The 26,978-nt window shown below is 46.2% G+C and overlaps 1 protein-coding gene across 1 annotated transcript in view; it reads left to right on the top strand.

Annotated features, from left to right (window-relative positions):
• Positions 1–10,952: 10,952 nt before the first annotated feature.
• The window catches only part of LOC124021699 (thyrotropin-releasing hormone-degrading ectoenzyme-like), a gene marked incomplete at its 3' end in the record, with an annotated part of 61,043 nt that continues 45,017 nt past the window's right edge, over positions 10,953–26,978 (top strand). Inside the window, exon 1 of the mRNA XM_046336814.1 lies at positions 10,953–12,494. Within this exon, the coding sequence (XP_046192770.1) occupies positions 11,770–12,494 (725 nt within the window). The remainder of the gene's footprint in view (positions 12,495–26,978) is intronic.

Below are 26,978 nucleotides of genomic sequence, written 5' to 3'. Positions count from 1 at the left end.
GCCAGGTGGACTGGGGACAGCAAGGAGTCATCGTGTCAGGTAGTCCTGGGGCATGGTCCTAGGGCTCAGGTCCTCCGAGAGAGAGAAAGAAAGAGAGAAGGAGAGAATTAGAGAACGCACACTTAGATTCACACAGGACACCGAATAGGACAGGAGAAGTACTCCAGATATAACAAACTGACCCTAGCCCCCCGACACATAAACTACTGCAGCATAAATACTGGAGGCTGAGACAGGAGGGGTCAGGAGACACTGTGGCCCCATCCGAGGACACCCCGGACAGGGCCAAACTAATGGTTGTGATTGATTGATTTTTACAAGATAAGTTTAATGCTAGCTAGCAACTTACCTTGGCTTACTGCATTTGCGTAACAGGCAGTCTCCTTGTGGAGTGCAACGAGAGAGAGGCAGGTCGTTATTGCGTTGGACTCGTTAACTGCAATGTTGCAAGATTGGATCCCCCGAGCTGAGAAGGTGAAAGTCGTTCTGCCCCTGAACAAGGCAGTTAACCCACCGTTTCTAGGCCGTCATTGAAAATAAGAATGTGTTCTTTACTGAATTGCCTAGTTAAATAAAGGTAAATAAAAATTAATAAAAACATTTAAACAAAAATCGGCAAATCGGCACCCTAAAATACCGATTTCCGAATGTTATGAAAACTTGAAATCGGTCCAAATTAATCGGCCATTCCGACCTCTTAACACACACACTTTTTATTTATTTTTTATTTCACCTTCATTTAACCAGGTAGGCTAGTTGAGAACAAGTTCTCATTTGCAACTGCGACCTGGCCAAGATAAAGCATAGCAGTGTGAACAGACAACACAGAGTTACACATGGAGTAAACAATTAACAAGTCAATAACACAGTAGAAAAAAAGGTGAGTCTATATACATTGTGTGCAAAAGGCATGAGGAAGTAGGCGAATAATTACAATTTTGCAGATTAACACTGGAGTGATAAATGATCAGATGGTCATGTACAGGTAGAGATATTGGTGTGCAAAAGAGCAGAAAAGTAAATAAATAAAAACAGTATGGGGATGAGGTAGGTAAAAATGGGTGGGATATTTACTGTACAGACTGTACAGCTGCAGTCTATGAGGGTGCCCTTGTTTACAGATTTAGGGTTGTACCTGGTGGGTTCCTTGATGATTTGTGTGAGATTGAGGGCATCTAGCTTAGATTGTAGGACTACCGGGGTGTTAAGCATATCCCAGTTTAGGTCACCTAACAGAACAAACTCTGAAGCTAGATGGGGGGCGATCAATTCACAAATGGTGTCCAGGGCACAGCTGGGAGCTGAGGGGGGTCGGTTGCAGGCGGCACACACACACGCACACACAACTACACACCACTACACTGATACTACTGAACCACGACACTGATACTGTTGAACCACTACTACACACTGATACTACTGAACCACTACTACACACTGATACTACTGAACCACTACTACACACTGATACTACTGAACCACTACTACACACTGATACTACTGAACCACTACTACACACTGATACTACTGAACCACTACTACACACTGATACTACTGAACCACTACTACACACTGATACTACTGAACCAGTACTACACACTGATACTACTGAACCACTACTACACACTGATACTACTGAACCACGACACTGATACTACTGAACCACTACTACACACTGATACTACTGAACCACTACTACACACTGATACTACTGAACCAGTACTACACACTGATACTACTGAACCACTACTACACACTGATACTACTGAACCACTACTACACACTGATACTACTGAACCACTACTACACACTGATACTACTGAACCAGTACTACACACTGATACTACTGAACCACTACTACACACTGATACTACTGAACCACTACTACACACTGATACTACTGAACCACTACTACACACTGATACTACTGAACCACTAATACACACTGATACTACTGAACCACTACTACACACTGATACTACTGAACCAGTACTACACACTGATACTACTGAACCACTACTACACACTGATACTACTGAACCACTACTACACACTGATACTACTGAACCACTACTACACACTGATACTGTTGAACCACTACTACTGATACTACTGAACCACTACTACACACTGATACTACTGAACCACTACTACACACTGATACTACTGAACCACTACTACACACTGATACTACTGAACCAGTACTACACACTGATACTACTGAACCACTACTACACACTGATACTACTGAACCACTACTACACACTGATACTACTGAACCACTACTACACACTGATACTACTGAACCACTACTACACACTGATACTACTGAACCAGTACTACACACTGATACTACTGAACCACTACTACACACTGATACTACTGAACCACTACTACACACTGATACTACTGAACCACTACTACACACTGATACTGTTGAACCACTACTACACACTGATACTACTGAACCACTACTACACACTGATACTACTGAACCAGTACTACACACTGATACTACTGAACCACTACTACACACTGATACTACTGAACCACTACTACACACTGATACTACTGAACCACTACTACACACTGATACTACTGAACCACTACTACACACTGATACTACTGAACCACTACTACACACTGATACTACTGAACCACTACTACACACTGATACTACTGAACCACTACTACACACTGATACTACTGAACCACTACTACACACTGATACTACTGAACCACTACTACACACTGATACTACTGAACCACTACTACACACTGATACTACTGAACCAGTACTACACACTGATACTACTGAACCACTACTACACACTGATACTACTGAACCACTACTACACACTGATACTACTGAACCACTACTACACACTGATACTACTGAACCACTACTACACACTGATACTACTGAACCAGTACTACACACTGATACTACTGAACCACTACTACACACTGATACTACTGAACCACTACTACACACTGATACTACTGAACCACTACTACACACTGATACTGTTGAACCACTACTACACACTGATACTACTGAACCACTACTACACACTGATACTACTGAACCAGTACTACACACTGATACTACTGAACCACTACTACACACTGATACTACTGAACCACTACTACACACTGATACTACTGAACCACTACTACACACTGATACTACTGAACCACTACTACACACTGATACTACTGAACCACTACTACACACTGATACTACTGAACCACTACTACACACTGATACTACTGAACCACTACTACACACTGATACTACTGAACCACTACTACACACTGATACTACTGAACCACTACTACACACTGATACTACTGAACCACTACTACACACTGATACTACTGAACCACTACTACACACTGATCTACTGAACACAGACCACCACACACTGACATGCAGACCACTCCACAGACCACCACAGACTGATTACTGTCTCCATGCAGACCATGTCACAGACCACCACATACCAGACTAATGTCTCCATGCAGATCACTCCACAGACCACCACAGCCCAGACTACTGTCTCCATGCAGACCATTCCACAGACCACCACAGCCCAGACTAATGTCTCCATGCAGACCATTCCACAGACCACCACAGCCCAGACTACTGTCTCCATGCAGACCACTCCACAGACCTCCACAGCCCAGACTAATGTCTCCATGCAGACCACTCCACAGACCACCACAGACCAGACTACTGTCTCCATGCAGACCATGTCACAGACCACCACATACCAGACTAATGTCTCCATGCAGACCATGTCACAGACCACCACAGCCCAGACTACTGTCTCCATGCAGACCACTCCACAGACCACCACAGACCAGACTACTGTCTCCATGCAGACCACTCCACAGACCACCACAGACCAGACTACTGTCTCCATGCAGACCACTCCACAGACCACCACAGACCAGACTACTGTCTCCATGCAGACCACTCCACAGACCACCACAGACCAGACTACTGTCTCCATGCAGACCACTCCACAGACCACTACATACCAGACTAATGTCTCCATGCAGACCATTCCACAGACCACCACAGACCAGACTAATATCTCCATGCAGACCACTCCACAGACCACCACAGCCCAGACTAATTTCTCCATGCAGACCATGTCACAGACCACCACAGACCAGACTACTGTCTCCATGCTAAGTCTCCATGCAGACCATGTCACAGACCACCACAGCCCAGACTAATGTCTCCATGCAGACCACTCCACAGACCACCACAGCCCAGACTACTGTCTCCATGCAGACCACTCCACAGACCACCACAGACCAGACTACTGTCTCCATGCAGACCATTCCACAGACCACCACAGACCAGACTAATGTCTCCATGCAGACCATGTCACAGACCACCACAGACCAGACTACTGTCTCCATGCAGACCACTCCACAGACCACCACAGCCCAGCCTACTGTCTCCTCCATGTCACAGCAGACAGACTACTGTCATGCAGACCACCACAGCAGACCAGACTACTGTCTCCATGCAGACCATGTCACAGACCACCACAGCCCAGACTAAACTTTTATAAATTCATATTCTGTTAACTCATACCCAAATAATGTTGTTGATTCAGCTAACACCGACTATTTAAAAATGCTTGCTATTTCCTCATAGAGGATGATGTCATCCTACTGAGGAGAATGAACTGACCAATCAGCAATCTTCCTGCATTAATATTTGCGTATGACCGGTATACACCCAAACCATTTTGTGTTTGGGGTTCGCCCACAACATTCCAACACAGAAAAAGCTGCTTTTAAACATAATCAATTACCTTGTTTTTTTTGTGTGTTTGCAAGGGAAACTATTTCATCATATTATAATTAATTATAGGTCATATTTCATAGACATCTGAAAACCCTGGAGAGTTAGTGTAAATATGAACAGTGAACCATTCCCCTCCATACACAGCTAAACGGCTGCTGAACCATCCCCTTCCATACACAGCTAAACGGCTGCTGAACCATCCCCCTCCATACACAGCTAAACGGCTGCTGAACCATTCCCCTCCATACACAGCTAAACGGCTGCTGAACCATCCCCCTCCATACACAGCTAAACGGCTGCTGAACCATCCCCCTCCATACACAGCTAAACGGCTGCTGAACCATCCCCCTCCTCCATACACAGCTAAACGGCTGCTGAACCATCCTCCTCCATACAGAGCTAAACGGCTGCTGAACCATCCCCTCCTCCATACACAGCTAAACGGCTGCTGAACCATCCCCCTCCATACACAGCTAAACGGCTGCTGAACCATCCCCTCCATACACAGCTAAACGGCTGCTGAACCATCCCCCCTCCATACACAGCTAAACGGCTGCTGAACCATCCCCCTCCATACACAGCTAAACGGCTGCTGAACCATTCCCCCTCCATACACAGCTAAACGGCTGCTGAACCATCCTCCATACACAGCTAAACGGCTGCTGAACCATCCCCTCCATACACAGCTAAACGGCTGCTGAACCATCCCCCTCCATACACAGCTAAACTGAACCATCCCCCTCCATACACAGCTGCTGAACCATTCCCCTCCATACACAGCTAAACGGCTGCTGAACCATCCCTCCTCCATACTGAACATCCCCTCCTAAACGGCTGCTGAACCATCCCCCTCCATACACAGCTAAACGGCTGCTGAACCATCCCCCTCCATACACAGCTAAACGGCTGCTGAACCATCCCCCTCCATACACAGCTATCCCCCCCTCCATACACAGAAAACTGCTGCTGAACCATTCCCCTCCATACACAGCTAAACGGCTGCTGAACCATCCCCTCCATACACAGCTAAACGGCTGCTGAACCATCCCCCTCCATACACAGCTAAACGGCTGCTGAACCATCCCCTCCATACACAGCTAAACGGCTGCTGAACCATCCCCTCCATACACAGCTAAACGGCTGCTGAACCATCCCCCTCCATACACAGCTAAACGGCTGCTGAACAGCTAAATGAACCATTCCCCTCCATACACAGAACCATCCCCTCCATACACAACGGCTGCTGAACCATCCCCCTCCATACACAGCTAAACGGCTGCTGAACCATCCCCCTCCATACACAGCTAAACGGCTGCTGAACCATCCCCCTCCATACACAGCTAAACGGCTGCTGAACCATTCCCCTCCATACACAGCTAAACGGCTGCTGGGTCTGGCTGCTGGGTCTGGCTGCTGGGTCTGGCTGCTGGGTCTGGATGCTGGGTCTGACTGCTGGGTCTGACTGCTGCTGGGTCTGACTGCTGCTGGGTCTGACTGCTGCTGGGTCTGACTGCTGCTGGGTCTGACTGCTGCTGGGTCTGACTGCTGCTGGGTCTGACTGCTGCTGGGTCTGGCTGCTGCTGGGTCTGGCTGCTGCTGGGTCTGACTGCTGCTGGGTCTGACTGCTGCTGGGTCTGGCTGCTGGGTCTGGCTGCTGGGTCTGGCTGCTGGGTCTGGCTGCTGGGTCTGGCTGCTGGGTCTGGCTGTTGCTGGGTCTGGCTGCTGCTGGGTCTGGCTGCTGCTGGGTCTGGCTGCTGGGTCTGGCTGCTGCGTCTGGCTGCTGCGTCTGGCTGCTGCGTCTGGCTGCTGCGTCTGGCTGCTGCTGGCATCGTTAAGGACTCGTATTGATTACTCTGTGCTGGGAGAGTTCCTCGTTCTCCATGTCGATTACAGATGTGGTGACTGTTTCACCTCGGTCTGTCTCACTCCGGTTAAACTGTTACTGAGGGAGAGGCGGCGAGCTGCTGATATGGCTTGTGTCCCAACCGGCACCCTATTCTATATACAGTGGACCCTGGTCTAAAGTAGTGCACTATATAGGGAATAGGGCTCTGGTCTAAAGTAGTGCACTATATAGGGAATAGGACCCTGGTCTAAAGTAGTGCACTATATAGGGAATAGGGCTCTGGTCTAAAGTAGTGCACTATATAGGGAATAGGGCTCTGGTCTATAGTAGTGCACTATATAGGGAATAGGGCTCTGGTCTAAAGTAGTGCACTATATAGGGAATAGGGCTCTGGTCTAAAGTAGTGCACTATATAGGGAATAGGGCTCTGGTCTAAAGTAGTGTACTATATAGGGAATAGGGCTCTGGTCTAAAGTAGTCCACCATATAGGGAATAGGGCTCTGGTCTATAGTAGTGCACTATATAGGGAATAGGGCTCTGGTCTAAAGTAGTGCACTATATAGGGAATAGGGCTCTGGTCTAAAGTAGTGCACTATATAGGGAATAGGGCTCTGGTCTAAAGTAGTGTACTATATAGGGAATAGGGCTCTGGTCTAAAGTAGTGCACTATATAGGGAATAGGGCTCTGGTCTAAAGTAGTGTACTATATAGGGAATAGGGCTCTGGTCTAAAGTAGTCCACTATATAGGGAATAGGGCTCTGGTCTATAGTAGTGCACTATATAGGGAATAGGGCTCTGGTCTAAAGTAGTGCACTATATAGGGAATAGGGCTCTGGTCTAAAGTAGTCCACTATATAGGGAATAGGGTTCTGGTCTATAGTAGTGCACTATATAGGGAATAGGGCTCTGGTCTATAGTAGTGCACTATATAGGGAATAGGGCCCTGGTTTAAAGTAGTCCACTATATAGGGAATAGGGCCCTGGTCTAAAGTAGTCCACTATATAGGGAATAGGGCCCTGGTCTAAAGTAGTCCACTATATAGGGAATAGGGCTCTGGTCTAAAGTAGTGCACTATATAGGGAATAGGGCTCTGGTCTAAAGTAGTGCACTATATAGGGAATAGGACTCTGGTCTAAAGTAGTGTACTATATAGGGAATAGGGCTCTGGTCTAAAGTAGTCTACTATATAGGGACAAAGGGGTGCCATTTGGGACACACATTGGTAAAACACCATTAGTCACTGTTAATTAGCTTTTCCAGGGATAGTGTATGTATGGCATGTTTGCAGTTTGTGGTGCCAATGCACAGAGTGGAGATGAACAGATATGGGTTGTTACTGTCCACATCTCTATGTTTGTTCAGTAATCAGATGGATTTTGTACGATTTTAGAGAAATGTTAATACTTGGAGATTCAACAGGAAGACCCACCGCAGCTAATTCTGAATCAAAAAACTACCTGAACTAAAGGGGAACATAGGGACTATAACTACCTGAACTATAGGGGAACATAGGGACTATAACTACCTGAACTATAGGGGAACATAGGGACTATAACTACCTGAACTATAGGGGAACATAGGGACTATAACTACCTGAACTATAGGGAACATAGGGACTATAACTACCTGAACTATAGGGGAACATAGGGACTATAACTACCTGAACTATAGGGAACATAGGGACTATAACTACCTACCTGAACTATAGGGGAACATAGGGACTATAACTACCTGAACTATAGGGGAACATAGGGACTATAACTACCTGAACTATAGGGGAACATAGGGACTATAACTACCTGAACTATAGAGGAACATAGGGACTATAACTACCTGAACTATAGGGGAACATAGGGACTATAACTACCTGAACTATAGAGGAACATAGGGACTATAACTACCTGAACTATAGAGGAACATAGGGACTATAACTACCTGAACTCTAGGGGAACATAGGGACTATAACTACCTGAACTATAGGGGAACATAGGGACTATAACTACCTGAACTATAGGGGAACATAGGGACTATAACTACCTGAACTATAGGGGAACATAGGGACTATAACTACCTGAACTATAGGGGAACATAGGGACTATAACTACCTGAACTATAGGGGAACATAGGGACTATAACTACCTGAACTATAGGGGAACATAGGGACTATAACTACCTGAACTATAGGAGAACATAGGGACTATAACTACCTGAACTATAGGGGAACATAGGGACTATAACTACCTGAACTATAGGGGAACATAGGGACTATAACTACCTGAACTATAGAGGAACATAGGGACTATAACTACCTGAACTATAGAGGAACATAGGGACTATAACTACCTGAACTATAGAGGAACATAGGGACTATAACTACCTGAACTATAGGGGAACATAGGGACTATAACTACCTGAACTATAGAGGAACATAGGGACTATAACTACCTGAACTATAGAGGAACATAGGGACTATAACTACCTGAACTATAGGGGAACATAGGGACTATAACTACCTGAACTATAGGGGAACATAGGGACTATAACTACCTGAACTATAGGGGAACATAGGGACTATAACTACCTGAACTCTAGGGGAACATAGGGACTATAACTACCTGAACTCTAGGGGAACATAGGGACTATAACTACCTGAACTACAGGGGAACATAGGGACTATAACTACCTGAACTATAGGGGAACATAGGGACTATAACTACCTGAACTATAGGGGAACATAGGGACTATAACTACCTGAACTATAGGGGAACATAGGGACTATAACTACCTGAACTATAGGGGAACATAGGGACTATAACTACCTGAACTATAGGGGAACATAGGGACTATAACTACCTGAACTATAGGGGAACATAGGGACTATAACTACCTGAACTATAGGGGAACATAGGGACTATAACTACCTGAACTATAGGGGAACATAGGGACTATAACTACCTGAACTATAGGAGAACATAGGGACTATAACTACCTGAACTATAGGGGAACATAGGGACTATAACTACCTGAACTATAGAGGAACATAGGGACTATAACTACCTGAACTATAGAGGAACATAGGGACTATAACTACCTGAACTATAGGGGAACATAGGGACTATAACTACCTGAACTATAGGGGAACATAGGGACTATAACTACCTGAACTATAGGGGAACATAGGGACTATAACTACCTGAACTATAGGGGAACATAGGGACTATAACTACCTGAACTATAGGGGAACATAGGGACTATAACTACCTGAACTATAGGGGAACATAGGGACTATAACTACCTGAACTCTAGGGGAACATAGGGACTATAACTACCTGAACTATAGGGGAACATAGGGACTATAACTACCTAATCAAGTGTCAGTATGTTGTTCTTGTAACTATATTTTCTGACTTGGGGCTGCATAGAGAATTGTCATTATACTGTTCTATTCCAGGCCTCCAGACCGATGACAAAACACACCGTGGGGTATCTTCTACAGACTTGTGTGTGTGTGACTATTAGTTGAGCTGGTTTGAGAAAAGTGTTAACGGGAATAATAACACCGTCCGTGTGCATTACTGGCTGGGAAATTATCAACAATTAGGCTGCGCTTTGTTCCAGGTCCACAAGATGGCGAACATCAAATGACTGTACAGGAGACCACAGCCATTGATATCACTCCTCTGGAGTCACTGAAGACACTGTAGCAAAGTGTTTCTGAGATTATGAATTGTGTTTTTAATGCAATGTATTATCACATCATTTAGATTTATATATATGCCATTTAGCAGACACTTTTATCCAAAGCGACTTACAGTCATGTGTGCATACATTCTACGTATGGGTGGTCCCAGGGATCGAACCCACTACCCTTGCGTTACAAGCACCATGCTCTACCAACTGAGCTACAGAAGGACATATTATATATATTTAGATTTATGCTCGTGTCAGAATTACCCCCTAAATCCGTGCGTAATGTCCGTGTGTAAATGTTGCAGATAGGCTATGGTATTATTGCTACTAGTGTTAAAACAGGCTACTACCGTCATTATCACGCTCAGCATGAATGCCATGATGTTGTCTATTTAGGTAGGCTGGGAATAGGTGGCAGTCAGCCCGACTGGGTTGGCTGCTGCACCACCTCTGTGTGTAGCCTGTCGTAGCCCCCCTCTTGACTACAGTTGAAGTCTTTTCCCATATAGACCTATATAATTTCCTGACTAGGCGTTGTTTCTATCCATCCTACAGTATTCTCACCAAGCGAGGAGATGAGCCCGCTATTCTGCACGGAGGGAGGGAGAGCTCTCCTACTCTGTCCTACTGCGCATTTCGCAATGTTCTAGGTCTATTTGTTCTCTGGCAAAGCAAGAGGGGCTGGGAAACTCATTCGCTCTCTGGCGTTGGTAATTGTTTTTTTTCTCCTAACTGGTTGAAATCCGTCGTGAGTTCCTTCTTACAAGAAGAAGTAGGCTGAGATTCCTACGGCGCTGAATGAGAGAGAGAGAGAGAGAGAGAGAGAGAGAGAGAGAGAGAGAGAGAGAGAGAGAGAGAGAGAGAGAGAGAGAGAGAGAGAGAGAGAGAGAGAGAGAGAGAGAGAGAGAGAGACGGAGCGAAAGAGAGAGAGAGAGAGTCCTTTATATTGTAGATGTGGGAGCAGCTCTCAATATGAGCACACAGCTCGGAGGGTGAGGACCATCAGTAACAGCATCACCAGCACCAGCAGCAGCGGCAGCATCAGTCCCCGCGATGGATTGTGTTCTGTGCAACACTCTGTGTGCGCGGAGATGGAGGCCGTGAAGGCAGATAGATAACAATCAGGATAGCATATTAAACTCCAATACCCGAGCTCGTGATTTAAACCGTGATTTCAATCCATCAGGAAAGTTGATTTCGGGCACTTTTATGATTCCGCGTCTCATTTGCTACCGTCGGCCACTTCAACGGGGCATCAGCTGTGCTCATCTCCTCCACATCTTCCTGACTATTCTAAGTGGCAGCTACTAGACCTGACTGATGACACTCTGTTATCGGGATTTCCTTTCTCTTTTATGCCCGGACCCCAACCAAGCCTCATATTCTGATTGGGCAGAGTATGTCTTTGGAGGATAAGCTTGGCAACAAGGGCTTATCATTCACTCCGATGGGGATAGAGGATAATAACATGAGGAACGGCAGAGGCCTGTCGGACCAATGGGCTGATAGCATGGTGGTTCGGCCCCGGACAACGGAGCGAAGCATCACCGTCCACAAGAAACTGGTCCTGGGGTTCGCCATCTCCATCCTCACCCTCATCGTCGTCACGGCCATCGCGGTTCTCCTCAGCGTCCGGTTCGAGGAGTGCGCTGGGGAGAGCAGCTCACGAGGGGGCAATGGCTCTAACGCCAAGTTCAACGGGTCACGGGATGGGAACGGGAACCACAAAGATGAAGAAGCCCAGCCGTGGAGACACCTCCGGTTACCGACATCTCTCCGGCCCCGGCACTACGACCTGCGTCTCTCAGTATACATGGATAACTTCACCTTCTCCGGGGAAGTGAACATTGAATTCGAGTGTGTGAACTCGACCAAATTCATTGTGCTTCACACCGACCGCCTCGAGGTGGAGAAAGTGGCGGTTTACTCGGATAATAAAAAACCCGGTGTCATGAGAATCCACCGCCAATTCCATTACCCGGGAAACCAGGTTTATGTGATCGCTTTGCACAGGGAACTGAAGCCCATGAGGACGTATAAAGTAAACATTACTTTCGACGCTCAAATAGAAAGTGAACTCCTGGGATTTTTCCGCAGCTCATATATGCTGCAGGGAGAGAGAAGGTAACCCTTTACATTTACAGTTACTCTATGCATCCACACCCCATGGCATGATGACGTGTGAGTTAGCGTTGTGTTTATAGCCTGTACAGTCCACTAACCTACAGCCTGTACAGTCCACTAACCTATAGCCTGTACAGTCCACTAACCTACAGCCTGTACAGTCCACTAACCTATAGCCTGTACAGTCCACTAACCTACAGCCTGTACAGTCCACTAACCTACAGCCTGTACAGTCCACTAACCTACAGCCTGTACAGTCCACTAACCTATAGCCTGTACAGTCCACTAACCTATAGCCTGTACAGTCCACTAACCTATAGCCTGTACAGTCCACTAACCTATAGCCTGTACAGTCCACTAACCTACAGCCTGTACAGTCCACTAACCTATAGCCTGTACAGTCCACTAACCTACAGCCTGTACAGTCCACTAACCTATAGCCTGTACAGTCCACTAACCTATAGCCTGTACAGTCCACTAACCTACAGCCTGTACAGTCCACTAACCTACAGCCTGTACAGTCCACTAACCTACAGCCTGTACAGTCCACTAACCTACAGCCTGTACAGTCCACTAACCTACAGCCTGTACAGTCCACTAACCTACAGCCTGTACAGTCCACTAACCTATAGCCTGTACAGTCCACTAACCTACAGCCTGTACAGTCCACTAACCTATAGCCTGTACAGTCCACTAACCTATAGCCTGTACAGTCCACTAACCTATAGCCTGTACAGTCCACTAACCTATAGCCTGTACAGTCCACTAACCTATAGCCTGTACAGTCCACTAACCTACAGCCTGTACAGTCCACTAACCTATAGCCTGTACAGTCCACTAACCTACAGCCTGTACAGTCCACTAACCTACAGCCTGTACAGTCCACTAACCTATAGCCTGTACAGTCCACTAACCTACAGCCTGTACAGTCCACTAACCTACAGCCTGTACAGTCCACTAACCTACAGCCTGTACAGTCCACTAACCTATAGCCTGTACAGTCCACTAACCTACAGCCTGTACAGTCCACTAACCTACAGCCTGTACAGTCCACTAACCTACAGCCTGTACAGTCCACTAACCTACAGCCTGTACAGTCCACTAACCTATAGCCTGTACAGTCCACTAACCTACAGCCTGTACAGTCCACTAACCTACAGCCTGTACAGTCCACTAACCTATAGCCTGTACAGTCCACTAACCTACAGCCTGTACAGTCCACTAACCTACAGCCTGTACAGTCCACTAACCTATAGCCTGTACAGTCCACTAACCTACAGCCTGTACAGTCCACTAACCTATAGCCTGTACAGTCCACTAACCTACAGCCTGTACAGTCCACTAACCTACAGCCTGTACAGTCCACTAACCTATAGCCTGTACAGTCCACTAACCTACAGCCTGTACAGTCCACTAACCTACAGCCTGTACAGTCCACTAACCTATAGCCTGTACAGTCCACTAACCTTATTCCCCCTCAAATGAAACAGATGAGACATTATATTACGAAGCAGCCTTTACTTTTGATCAGGTTTTGTCCTGTCATGTCTGTCTCTCAACCCAAGTGCCTACTTCAAAGCAGCGCGTGACGCTGTCATCTGAACTCTGAGTCCCACGGTAACACGCGCCCGTTTTGGGCTTCAAGCCCCTTTCAAAACATTGAGTTCTGTATCCGCTGATAACCAACCATTAGTGTGTGTAATTAATGAGGGACTGCGCCTGTTCAACTTCGACACCCTCTGGTGGCATTCTTTAAAATAAAAGCATTACATTGTATAATACCCTTATAAAGTACATTTTGGTATCAAAACTATACATCCTACAACAGATATGAACAGCCTAGAGCGGTGTTTGTGAGACAGGGAAACGGTGTTTGTGAGACAGGGAAACGGTGTTTGTGAGACAGGGAAACGGTGTTTGTGAGACAAGGAAACGGTGTTTGTGAGACAGGGAAACGGTGTTTGTGAGACAAGGAAACAGTGTTTGTGAGACAGGGAAACGGTGTTTGTGAGACAGGGAAACGGTGTTTGTGAGACAGGGAAACGGTGTTTGTGAGACAGGGAAACGGTGTTTGTCAGACAGGGAAACAGTGTTTGTGAGACAGGGAAACGGTGTTTGTCAGACAGGGAAACAGTGTTTGTGAGACAGGGAAACGGTGTTTGTCAGACAGGGAAACAGTGTTTGTGAGACAGGGAAACGGTGTTTGTCAGACAGGGAAACAGTGTTTGTGAGACAGGAAACGGTGTTTGTCAGACAGGGAAACAGTGTTTGTGAGACAGGGACACGGTGTTTGTGAGACAGGGAAACGGTGTTTGTGAGACAGGGAAACGGTGTTTGTGAGACAGGGAAACGGTGTTTGTGAGACAGGGAAACGGTGTTTGTGAGACAGGGAAACTGTGTTTGTGAGACAGGGAAACAGTGTTTGTGAGACAGGGAAACTTTGTTTGTGAGACAGGGAAACGGTGTTTGTGAGACAGGGAAACAGGGAAACGGTGTTTGTGAGACAGGGAAACGGTGTTTGTGAGACAGGGAAACAGTTTTTGTGAGACAGGGAAACAGTGTTTGTGAGACAGGGAAACAGTGTTTGTGAGACAGGGAAACAGTTTTTGTGAGACAGGGAAACAGTGTTTGTGAGACAGGGAAACGGTGTTTGTCAGACAGGGAAACAGTGTTTGTGAGACAGGGACACGGTGTTTGTGAGACAGGGAAACGGTGTTTGTGAGACAGGAAACGGTGTTTGTGAGACAGGGAAACGGTGTTTGTGAGACAGGGAAACGGTGTTTGTGAGACAGGGAAACTGTGTTTGTGAGACAGGGAAACAGTGTTTGTGAGACAGGGAAACTTTGTTTGTGAGACAGGGAAACGGTGTTTGTGAGACAGGGAAACAGGGAAACGGTGTTTGTGAGACAGGGAAACGGTGTTTGTGAGACAGGGAAACAGTTTTTGTGAGACAGGGAAACAGTGTTTGTGAGACAGGGAAACAGTGTTTGTGAGACAGGGAAACAGTTTTTGTGAGACAGGGAAACAGTGTTTGTGAGACAGGGAAACAGTGTTTGTGAGACAGGGAAACGGTGTTTGTGAGATACCGAAAACTGTTCTCCCCAAAAAAACGTTTGTAAATTCCAAACGGTTTGACAAAACAAACTGTTATGACCCATCTATGAACAGCCTCTCACCAACACACACCGGTTTGGCTCTATGATGACGCTCACAAGCCACACAGAGTTGTTAGAAGGTAAAGGGTTCTTCTACATAGAAGACCATAGGAAATCCCAGGTCATAGTGTCTATAATACTGTAAGGGGTTAATCTAGAAGACCATAGTAAATCCCAGGACATAGTGTCTACAATACTGTAAGGGGTTAATCTAGAAGACCATAGTAAATCCCAGTTCATAGTGTCTATAATACTGTAAGGGGTTAATCTAGAAGACCATAGTAAATCCCAGGTCATAGTGTCTATAATACTGTAAGGGGTTCATCTACATAGAAGACCATAGTAAATCCCAGGTCATAGTGTCTATAATACTGTAAGGGGTTAATCTAGAAGACCATAGTAAATCCCAGTTCATAGTGTCTATAATACTGTAATAAACTCACATAGTCTCTGTCACAATCTCCATACAGTCGTCACCGACGAGTTAGATACTAATTTCCCACTGAGTAAACAATTTCTGTACTTACAGAATTATTATAAATGACATTTTATAACGTTTTTGCTCGGTGGAACTTTTTCTCCAATTAAACTAACAAATGCAACTGTTGGTCAAATAGTTTTTGGTTATCATGAAAAGCAAAACTGGGTAAAACAGGTCAATGTTCTGTGCTGTAAATATGAGGGCAGACGAAGCAGATGAATGAAAGGAGTGAGTTTCTGCATCTTCACTGTGGTCGACCTGGAACCAATGGAGTTATTAGCCTAGGCAGCGTAGCCTAGTGGTTAGAGCGTTGGACTTGTAACCGGAAGGTTGGGAGTTCAAACCCCGAGCTGACAAGGTACAAATCTGTCGTTCTGCCCCTGAACAGGCAGTTAACCCACTGTTCCCAGGCCGTCATTGAAAATAAGAATGTGTTCTTAACTGACTTGCCTGGTTAAATAAAGGTAAAATTACAAAAAAAAATTTGCAAGATAAACACTGACAAATATATATTTACATGTGTTACTTTTTATACCGCACCCCAGTTGGCCTTTCATGCCCGATCACGCAAGTTGAATTCAGTCCATCTACTCTTACTTCTGTTGAGTTCTACCAACATGTTTCCTCAATTGATATTTGCAAATGCAAGTGCCTTAGTGAATGAGTCTGTTCGATCTACATCTGCAGTGTTAGTTTGCATGGAGTAACATAATGGCATTGGCATTCATTTCAGAATAAATAGCCAGTTAAGCGCTCTCAGCAGTGTAAGTCCTTCTGGGAGCCTCTGTCCAATATTCACATTCAGTGGTCGAACACAAACCGCGACAACGTTGCAATCTGTTTTACTGGAAACATAATGCGTCATGGTGTAGTGTACAACGGCCACGTTGTCCTCAGCCCTCACTCCATACGGCCACGTCGTCCTCAGCCCTCACTCCATACAGCACTGTATCTGTAGCCCTCACTCCATACGGCCACGTCGTCCTCAGGTCTCACTCCATACTGCACTGTATCTGCAGGCCTCACTCCATACAGCACTGTATCTGCAGGCCTCACTCCATACAGCACTGTATCTGCAGGCCTCACTCCATACAGCACTGTGTCCTCAGCCCTCACTCCATACAGCACTGTATCTGCAGGCCTCACTCCATACAGCACTGTGTCCTCAGCCCTCACTCCATACAGCACTGTGTCCTCAGCCCTCACTCCATACAGCACTGTATCTGCAGGCCTCACTCCATACAGCACTGTATCTGCAGGCCTCACTCCATACTGCACTGTATCTGCAGGCCTCACTCCATACAGCACCATGTCCTCAGCCCTCACTCCATACAGCACTGTATCTGCAGCCCTCACTCCATACAGCACTGTATCTGCAGCCCTCACTCCATACAGCACTGTATCTACAGCCCTCACTCCATACAGCACTGTATCTACAGCCCTCACTCCATACAGCACTGTATCTACAGCCCTCACTCCATACAGCACTGTATCTGCAGCCCTCACTCCATACAGCACTGTATCTGCAGCCCTCACTCCATACAGCACTGTATCTGCAGCCCTCACTCCATACGGCCACGTCGTCCTCAGCCCTCACTCCATACAGCACTGTGTCCTCAGCCCTCACTCCATACAGCACTGTATCTGCAGGCCTCACTCCATACAGCACTGTATCTGCAGGCCTCACTCCATACTGCACTGTATCTGCAGGCCTCACTCCATACAGCACCATGTCCTCAGCCCTCACTCCATACAGCACTGTATCTGCAGCCCTCACTCCATACAGCACTGTATCTGCAGCCCTCACTCCATACAGCACTGTATCTACAGCCCTCACTCCATACAGCACTGTATCTACAGCCCTCACTCCATACAGCACTGTATCTGCAGCCCTCACTCCATACAGCACTGTATCTACAGCCCTCACTCCATACAGCACTGTATCTGCAGCCCTCACTCCATACAGCACTGTATCTGCAGGCCTCACTCCATACAGCACTGTATCTACAGCCCTCACTCCATACAGCACTGTATCTACAGCCCTCACTCCATACAGCACTGTATCTGCAGCCCTCACTCCATACAGCACTGTATCTGCAGCCCTCACTCCATACAGCACTGTATCTACAGCCCTCACTCCATACAGCACTGTATCTGCAGCCCTCACTCCATACAGCACTGTATCTGCAGCCCTCACTCCATACAGCACTGTATCTACAGCCCTCACTCCATACAGCACTGTATCTACAGCCCTCACTCCATACAGCACTGTATCTGCAGCCCTCACTCCATACAGCACTGTATCTGCATCCCTCACTCCATACTGCACTGTATCTGCAGCCCTCACTCCATACAGCACTGTATCTGCAGGCCTCACTCCATACAGCACTGTATCTGCAGGCCTCACTCCATACAGCACTGTATCTGCAGGCCTCACTCCATACAGCACTGTGTCCTCAGCCCTCACTCCATACAGCACTGTATCTGCAGGCCTCACTCCATACAGCACTGTGTCCTCAGCCCTCACTCCATACAGCACTGTATCTGCAGGCCTCACTCCATACGGCACTGTATCTACAGCCCTCACTCCATACAGCACTGTATCTGCAGTGTACCATGTTGGTCAGTCAGTTATTCTATAAGCCCCGTGAGGTAAGACCTTGTTCCATTGGTCAGTCAGTTATTCTATAAGCCCCGTGAGGCAAGACCTTGTTCCATTGGTCAGTCAGTTATTCTATAAGCCCCGTGAGGCAAGACCTTGTTCCATTGGTCAGTCAGTTATTCTATAAGCCCCGTGAGGCAAGACCTTGTTCCATTGGTCAGTCAGTTATTCTATAAGCCCCGTGAGGCAAGACCTTGTTCCATTGGTCAGTCAGTTATTCTATAAGCCCCGTGAGGCAAGACCTTGTTCCATTGGTCAGTCAGTTATTCTATAAGCCCCGTGAGGCAAGACCTTGTTCCATTGGTCAGTCAGTGAGAAGGTCAGGGCCACACACACACACACACAACATTGACTGGACCGCAGTCAGTCAACAGGCCAATGGGTGTGACAGTCTGTCCATGTACTGTAGATACTGCCTCATGCATTTACCATGAGCAGTGGAAGGGGGAGTGTGTGTCATTTATCATGAGTAGTGGAAGGGGGAGTGTGTGTCATTTATCATGAGTAGTTGAAGGGGGAGTGTGTGTCATTTATCATGAGTAGTGGAAGGGGGAGTGTGTGTCATTTATCATGAGCAGTGGAAGGGGGAGTGTGTGTGTCATTTATCATGAGCAGTGGAAGGGGGAGTGTGTGTCATTTATCATGAGTAGTGGAAGGGGGAGTGTGTGTCATTTATCATGAGTAGTGGAAGGGGGAGTGTGTGTGTCATTTATCATGAGCAGTGGAAGGGGGAGTGTGTGTCATTTATCACGAGTAGTTGAAGGGGGAGTGTGTGTCATTTATCATGAGTAGTGGAAGGGGGAGTGTGTGTGTCATTTATCATGAGTAGTGGAAGGGGGAGTGTGTCATTTATCATGAGCAGTGGACGGGGGAGTGTCTACTTTAGACCAGAGTCCTATTCCCTATATAGTGCACTACTTTAGACCAGGATCCACAGGGTCACTATTTCTAGAAATAGGTCGCCATTTTGTGAGTCACGCTGATCGTCATCTGAACTCTGCGTATTGAACAACGGCTCCCAGCAGCAGGTCGGTCACACAGCCACACGCCTAACATCCAGTCTGGTAGATAAGTGACTTGGTGACTTGTACCGTAGGTTCAGTCGAGCGCCGGGGCAGCTGGCTGGGGGGTCGTTAAAGGACATGACTTCAGTCATTTGTAAATCAATGCTAATTACACATGATTGGATCGACCGTGACGACAAACAGAGGATTCACCGCGAATGGAACCCTGTTCCCTATGTAGTACACTACTTTAGACCATACCCTATGTAGTGCACTACTTTAGACCAGGGCCCTATTCCCTATATAGTGCACTACTTTAGACCAGAGCCCTACTCCCTATATAGTGCACTACTTTAGACCAGAACCCTACTCCCTATATAGTGCACTACTTTAGACCAGAACCCTACTCCCTATATAGTGCACTATTTTAGACCAGAGCCCTATTCCCTATACAGTGCACTACTTTAGACCAGAGCCCTATTCCCTATATAGTGCACTACTTTAGACCAGAGACCTATTCCTTATATAGTACACTACTTTAGACCAGAGTCCTATTCCCAATATAGTGCACTACTTTAGACCAGAACCCTATTCCTTATGTACTGCCTTACTTTAGACCATTCCCTATATAGTGCACTACTTTAGACCAGAGCCCTATTCCCTATATAGTGCACTACTTTAGACCATTTCCTATATAGTGCACTACTTTAGACCAGAGCCCTATTCCCTTTATAGTGCACTACTTTAGACCATAACCCTACTCCCTATATAGTGCACTACTTTAGACCAGAGCCCTATTCCCTATATAGTGCACTACTTTAGACCATTCCCTATATAGTGCACTACTTTAGACCATTCCCTATATAGTGCACTACTTTAGACCATTCCCTATATAGTGCACTACTTTAGACCATTCCCTATATAGTGCACTACTTTAGACCATTCCCTATATAGTGCACTACTTTAGACCATTCCCTATATAGTGCACTACTTTAGACCATTCTCTATATAGTACACTACTTTAGACCAGAGTCCTATTCCCTATATAGTGCACTACTTTAGACCATTTCCTATGTAGTGCACTACTTTAGACCAGAAGCCTATGCAGTAGTGCACTAATAGTGTGCCATCTGGGACTCAGACAGAGAACGTGTTTCAGAACAGAGGTACAGGACAGGACATTAGGTTTTAGTACTGTAACAAATAGTTTTCATAACAGCCATCGCCATATTGGATAAATATTGATTGATCTTATATATAGCTTTTGCATTCCAGATGGACGCTCAAAGCGTTTTATAGTGTAAGAGAGGGGGACATGAGCCTGAGTGCCAGTCTGTTTGTGTTATCATGCCAACTCCCTGTCACAACTCCCTGTCACAACTCCCTGTCACAACTCCCTGTCACAGCTCCCTGTCACAACTCCCTGTCACAGCTCCCTGTCACAGATCCCTATCACAGCTCCCTGTCACAACTTCCTGTCACAACTCCCTGTCACAACTCCCTGTCACAGCTCCCCTGTCACAACTCCCTGTCACAACTCCCTGTCACAGCTCCCTGTCACAGCTCCCTGTCACAGCTCCCTGTCACAGCTCCCTGTCACAGCTCCCTATCACAACTCCCTGTCATAGCTCCCTGTCACAGCTCCCTGTCACAGCTCCCTGTCACAGCTCCCTGTCACAGCTCCCTATCACAATTCCCTGTCATAGCTCCCTGTCACAGCTCCCTATCACAACTCCCTGTCATAGCTCCCTATCACAGCTCCCTGTCACAGCTCCCTGTCACAGCTCCCTATCACAACTCCCTGTCACAGCTCCCTGTCACAGCTCCCTGTCACAGCTCCCTATCACAACTCCCTGTCATAGCTCCCTGTCACAGCTCCCTGTCACAGCTCCCTGTCACAGCTCCCTATCACAACTCCCTGTCACAGATCCCTATCACAGCTCCCTGTCACAGCTCCCTGTCACAGCTCCCTATCACAACTCCCTATCACAGCTCCCTGTCACAGCTCCCTGTCACAGCTCCCTATCACAACTCCCTGTCACAGATCCCTATCACAGCTCCCTATCACAGCTCCCTGTCACAGCTCCCTGTCACAACTCTCTATCACAGCTCCCTGTCACAGCTCTCTATCACAGCTCCCTGTCACAGCTCCCTGTCACAGCTCCCTGTCACAGCTCTCTATCACAGCTCCCTGTCACAGCTCCCTGTCACAGCTCTCTATCACAGCTCCCTATCACAGCTCCCTGTCACAGATCCCTGTCATGCCATGTTTAGCTTGACAATCTATGGAGTTGGCGAGAGCACAAAGAGATGTGTGATCAGGCTAAGTGAACTCAACGTGCTGTAGGTGGTTAGTTCCCATCCCTGTCCATGCCCACTGATACTCTACTTCACCTGGACTGTCTTGTCTAGTGAGCCAGAGGTCTTTCTTTACTGTAGGAGAAAATAGTGTTTTCTCTGCAGCGTGCAGGCGTTTCCCAGACACAGCCTAGCGAAGCTGGAGATGGTCCAGCCAGGTTCTGTTGGGTTCAGCATCATCCCAAACACACTTAACGCCCTTTACATGCCTTCATGCCTCCTCCTGCCTCTTCATGCCTCCTCCTGCCTCCCCTGCCTCCCCCTGCCTCCCCATGCCTCCCCCTGCCTCCCCCTGCCTCTCCATGCCTCCCCCTGCCTCCCCCCTGCCTCCCCATGCCTCCCCCTGCCTCCCCCTGTCTCCCCTGCCTGCCTCCCCCTGCCTCCCCCTGCCTCATCATGCCTCCCCCTGCCTCCTCCTGCCTCCTCCTGCCTTCCCCTGCCTCACCCTGCCTTCCCCTGCCTCACCCTGCCTTCCCCTGCCTCCCCCTGCCTCCTCCTGCCTCCTCCTGCCTTCCCCTGCCTCACCCTGCCTTCCCCTGCCTCCCTGCCTCCTCCTGCCTTCCCCTGCCTCACCCTGCCTTCCCTGCCTCACCCTGCCTTCCCCTGCCTCTTCCTGCCTCACCTCTGCTCTCCTGTCATCTCTACAATAAGAGTAGCCTGCTGGCCCTTTCAGCCTCTGACTCTCTCTCTCTCTCTCTACCTCTCTCTCTCTACTCTCTCTCTCTCTCTCTACCTCTCTCTCTACTCTACCTCTCTCTCTCTCTCTCTACTCTCTCTCTCTCTCTACCTCTCTCTACCTCTCTCTCTCTCTCTCTCTCTCTCTCTCTCTACCTCTCTCTCTACCTCTCTCTCTCTCTCTACCTCTCTCTCTCTACCTCTCTCTCTCTACCCTCTCTCTCTCTACCTCTCTCTCTCTCTACCTCTCTCTCTCTCTCTCTACCTCTCTCTACTCTCTCTCTCTCTCTCTACCTCTCTCTCTCTCTCTACCCTCTCTCTCTCTACCTCTCTCTCTCTCTCTCTCTACCTCTCTCTCTCTACCTCTCTCTCTCTCTCTCTCTCTCTCTCTCTCTCTCTCTCTCTCTCTACCTCTCTCTCTCTCCTCTCTCTCTCTACCTCTCTCTCTCTCTACCTCTCTCTCTACTCTCTCTCTCTCTCTCTACCTCTCTCTCTCTCTACTCTCTCTCTCTCTCTACCTCTCTCTCTCTACCTCTCTCTCTCTCTCTCCTACTCTCTCTCTCTCTACTCTCTCTCTCTCTCTACTCTCTCTCGCTCTCTCTACCTCTCTCTCTCTCTCTCTCTCTCTCTCTCTACCTCTCTCTCTCTCTACCTCTCTCTCTCTCTCTACTCTCTCTCTCTCTCTCTGTACCTCTCTCTCTACTCTCTCTCTCTCTCTCTCTCTCTCTACTCTACCTCTCTCTCTCTACCTCTCTCTCTCGCTCTCTGTACCTCTCTCTCTCTACCTCTCTCTCTCTACCTCTCTCTCTCTACCTCTCTCTCTCTCTACCTCTCGCTCTCTACCTCTCGCTCTCTGTACCTCTCTCTCTCTACCTCTCTCTCTCTACCTCTCTCTCTCTACCTCTCTCTCTCTACCTCTCTCTCTCTCTACCTCTCGCTCTCTACCTCTCGCTCTCTGTACCTCTCTCTCTCTACCTCTCTCTCTCTACCTCTCTCTCTCGCTCTCTGTACCTCTCTCTCTCTACCTCTCTCTCTCTATCTCTCTCTCTCTACCTCTCTCTCTCGCTCTCTGTACCTCTCTCTCTCTACCTCTCTCTCTCTACCTCTCTCTCTCTCTCTCTCTCTCTCTACCTCTCTCTCTCTCTACCTCTCTCTACCCCTCAGCTGCCTGTGAGTATTGTGCCTGTTTTTTCTCTGATTTTAAGGGTTTAGGGAATGAAAGCCAAAACCTGATACAAACTTAGCTTTTCCTTTGAAAAAGTTGGAGACATGGGGTTCTTTTGGTTCTCAGCCACAGAGCAGCACTCCAAGGTGGTGGGAAGTTGGCTGGCAACTGATAGAATGGAGAAATGGAGAAATGGAGGGATGGAGGGATAGAGAGATGGAGAGATCAAGGGATGTAGGGAATGGAGGGATCAAGGGAATGAGAAATGGAGGGACGAGGGAAGGAGTGATCATAGGATGTAGAGAATGGAGGGATCAAGGGAATGAGAAATGGAGAGAGGAGGGAAGGAGTGATCATAGGAGGGAGGAGGGAAGGAGTGATCATAGGATGTAGAGAATGGAGGGATCAAGGGAATGAGAAATGGAGGGAGGAGGGAAGGAGTGATCATAGGAGGGAGGAGGGAAGGAGTGATCATAGAATGTAGAGAATGGAGGGATCAAGGGAATGAGAAATGGAGAGAGGAGGGAAGGAGTGAACATAGGATGTAGGGAATGATGGGATCAAGGGAATGAGAAATGGAGAGAGGGCTAATGGAGATGGAGCTTAATTGCCTTTTTTAATTGATATTGAGATGATTGTTCAGGCAGCGTGAGACCGAGATTAGCTTAGTCATTGAAACAACGACATGTTTATGTCAGAGAAGACATTTATGCTGAGTCTCCATTCCATATGACTTCTCCCCAAGGGTCTGTGTAGGATCATAACCTGCCCTGAACATTTATGAGTTATGAGAAGAGAGTTACGTTATACCAGAGTTAAGACAGTATATAGTAGAGGTCTGATATATCAGAGTTTAGACAGTATATAGTAGAGGACTGATATATCAGAGTTTAGACAGTATATAGTAGAGGACTGATATACCAGAGTTTAGACAGTATATAGTAGAGGACTGATATAGTATATCAGCGTTTAGACAGTATATAGTAGAGGACTGATATATCAGAGTTTAGACAGTATGTAGTAGAGGACTGATACACCAGAGTTAAGACAGTATATAGTAGAGGACTGATATATCAGAGTTTAGACAGTATATAGTAGAGGACTGATATATCAGAGTTTAGACAGTATATAGTAGAGGACTGATACAGTATATCAGAGTTTAGACAGTATATAGTAGAGGACTGATACAGTATATCAGAGTTTAGACAGTATATAGTAGAGGACTGATATATCAGAGTTTAGACAGTATATAGTAGAGGACTGATACAGTATATCAGAGTTAAGACAGTATATAGTAGAGGACTGATATACCAGAGTTTAGACAGTATATAGTAGAGGACTGATATATCAGAGTTCAGACAGTATATAGTAGAGGACTGATATATCAGAGTTTAGACAGTATATAGTAGAGGTCTGATATATCAGAGTTTAGACAGTATATAGTAGAGGACTGATATACCAGAGTTTAGACAGTATATAGTAGAGGACTGATATACCAGAGTTTAGACAGTATATAGTAGAGGACTGATATACCAGAGTTTAGACAGTATATAGTAGAGGACTGATATATCAGAGTTTAGACAGTATATAGTAGAGGACTGATATATCAGAGTTCAGAGAGTATATAGTAGAGGACTGATACAGTATATCAGAGTTTAGACAGTATATAGTAGAGGACTGATATACCAGAGTTTAGACAGTATATAGTAGAGGACTGATATATCAGAGTTAAGACAGTATATAGTAGAGGACTGATACAGTATATCAGAGTTTAGACAGTATATAGTAGAGGACTGATATAGTATATCAGAGTTTAGACAGTATATAGTAGAGGACTGATATATCAGAGTTAAGACAGTATATAGTAGAGGACTGATATAGTATATCAGAGTTTAGACAGTATATAGTAGAGGACTGATATACCAGAGTTTAGACAGTATATAGTAGAGGACTGATACAGTATATCAGCGTTTAGACAGTATATAGTAGAGGACTGATAGAGTATATCAGAGTTTAGACAGTATATAGTAGAGGACTGATATACCAGAGTTTAGACAGTATATAGTAGAGGACTGATATACCAGAGTTTAGACAGTATATAGTAGAGGACTGATATAGTATATCAGAGTTTAGACAGTATATAGTAGAGGACTGATACAGTATATAGTAGAGGACTGATATAGTATACCAGAGTTTAGACAGTATATAGTAGAGGACTGATATACCAGAGTTTAGACAGTATATAGTAGAGGACTGATATAGTATATCAGAGTTCAGACAGTATATAGTAGAGGACTGATATAGTATATCAGCGTTTAGACAGTATATAGTAGAGGACTGATACAGTATATCAGAGTTTAGACAGTATATAGTAGAGGACTGATACAGTATATCAGAGTTTAGACAGTATATAGTAGAGGACTGATATACCAGAGTTTAGACAGTATATAGTAGAGGACTGATACAGTATATCAGAGTTTAGACAGTATATAGTAGAGGACTGATATACCAGAGTTTAGACAGTATGTAGTAGAGGACTGATATACCAGAGTTTAGACAGTATATAGTAGAGGACTGATATATCAGAGTTTAGACAGTATATAGTAGAGGACTGATATACCAGAGTTTAGACAGTATGTAGTAGAGGACTGATATACCAGAGTTTAGACAGTATATAGTAGAGGACTGATACAGTATATCAGAGTTTAGACAGTATATAGTAGAGGACTGATATACCAGAGTTTAGACAGTATGTAGTAGAGGACTGATATACCAGAGTTTAGACAGTATATAGTAGAGGACTGATATATCAGAGTTTAGACAGTATATAGTAGAGGACTGATATATCAGAGTTAAGACAGTATATAGTAGAGGACTGATACAGTATATCAGAGTTTAGACAGTATATAGTAGAGGACTGATATACCAGAGTTTAGACAGTATATAGTAGAGGACTGATACAGTATATCAGAGTTTAGACAGTA

This window comes from Oncorhynchus gorbuscha, unplaced genomic scaffold (genome assembly GCF_021184085.1).
Source record: "Oncorhynchus gorbuscha isolate QuinsamMale2020 ecotype Even-year unplaced genomic scaffold, OgorEven_v1.0 Un_scaffold_1173, whole genome shotgun sequence".
Classification (NCBI taxonomy): domain Eukaryota; kingdom Metazoa; phylum Chordata; class Actinopteri; order Salmoniformes; family Salmonidae; genus Oncorhynchus; species Oncorhynchus gorbuscha.
The sequence above is the reverse complement of the archived record's forward strand: the minus strand, read 5'-3'. Positions and strand labels throughout refer to the sequence as shown.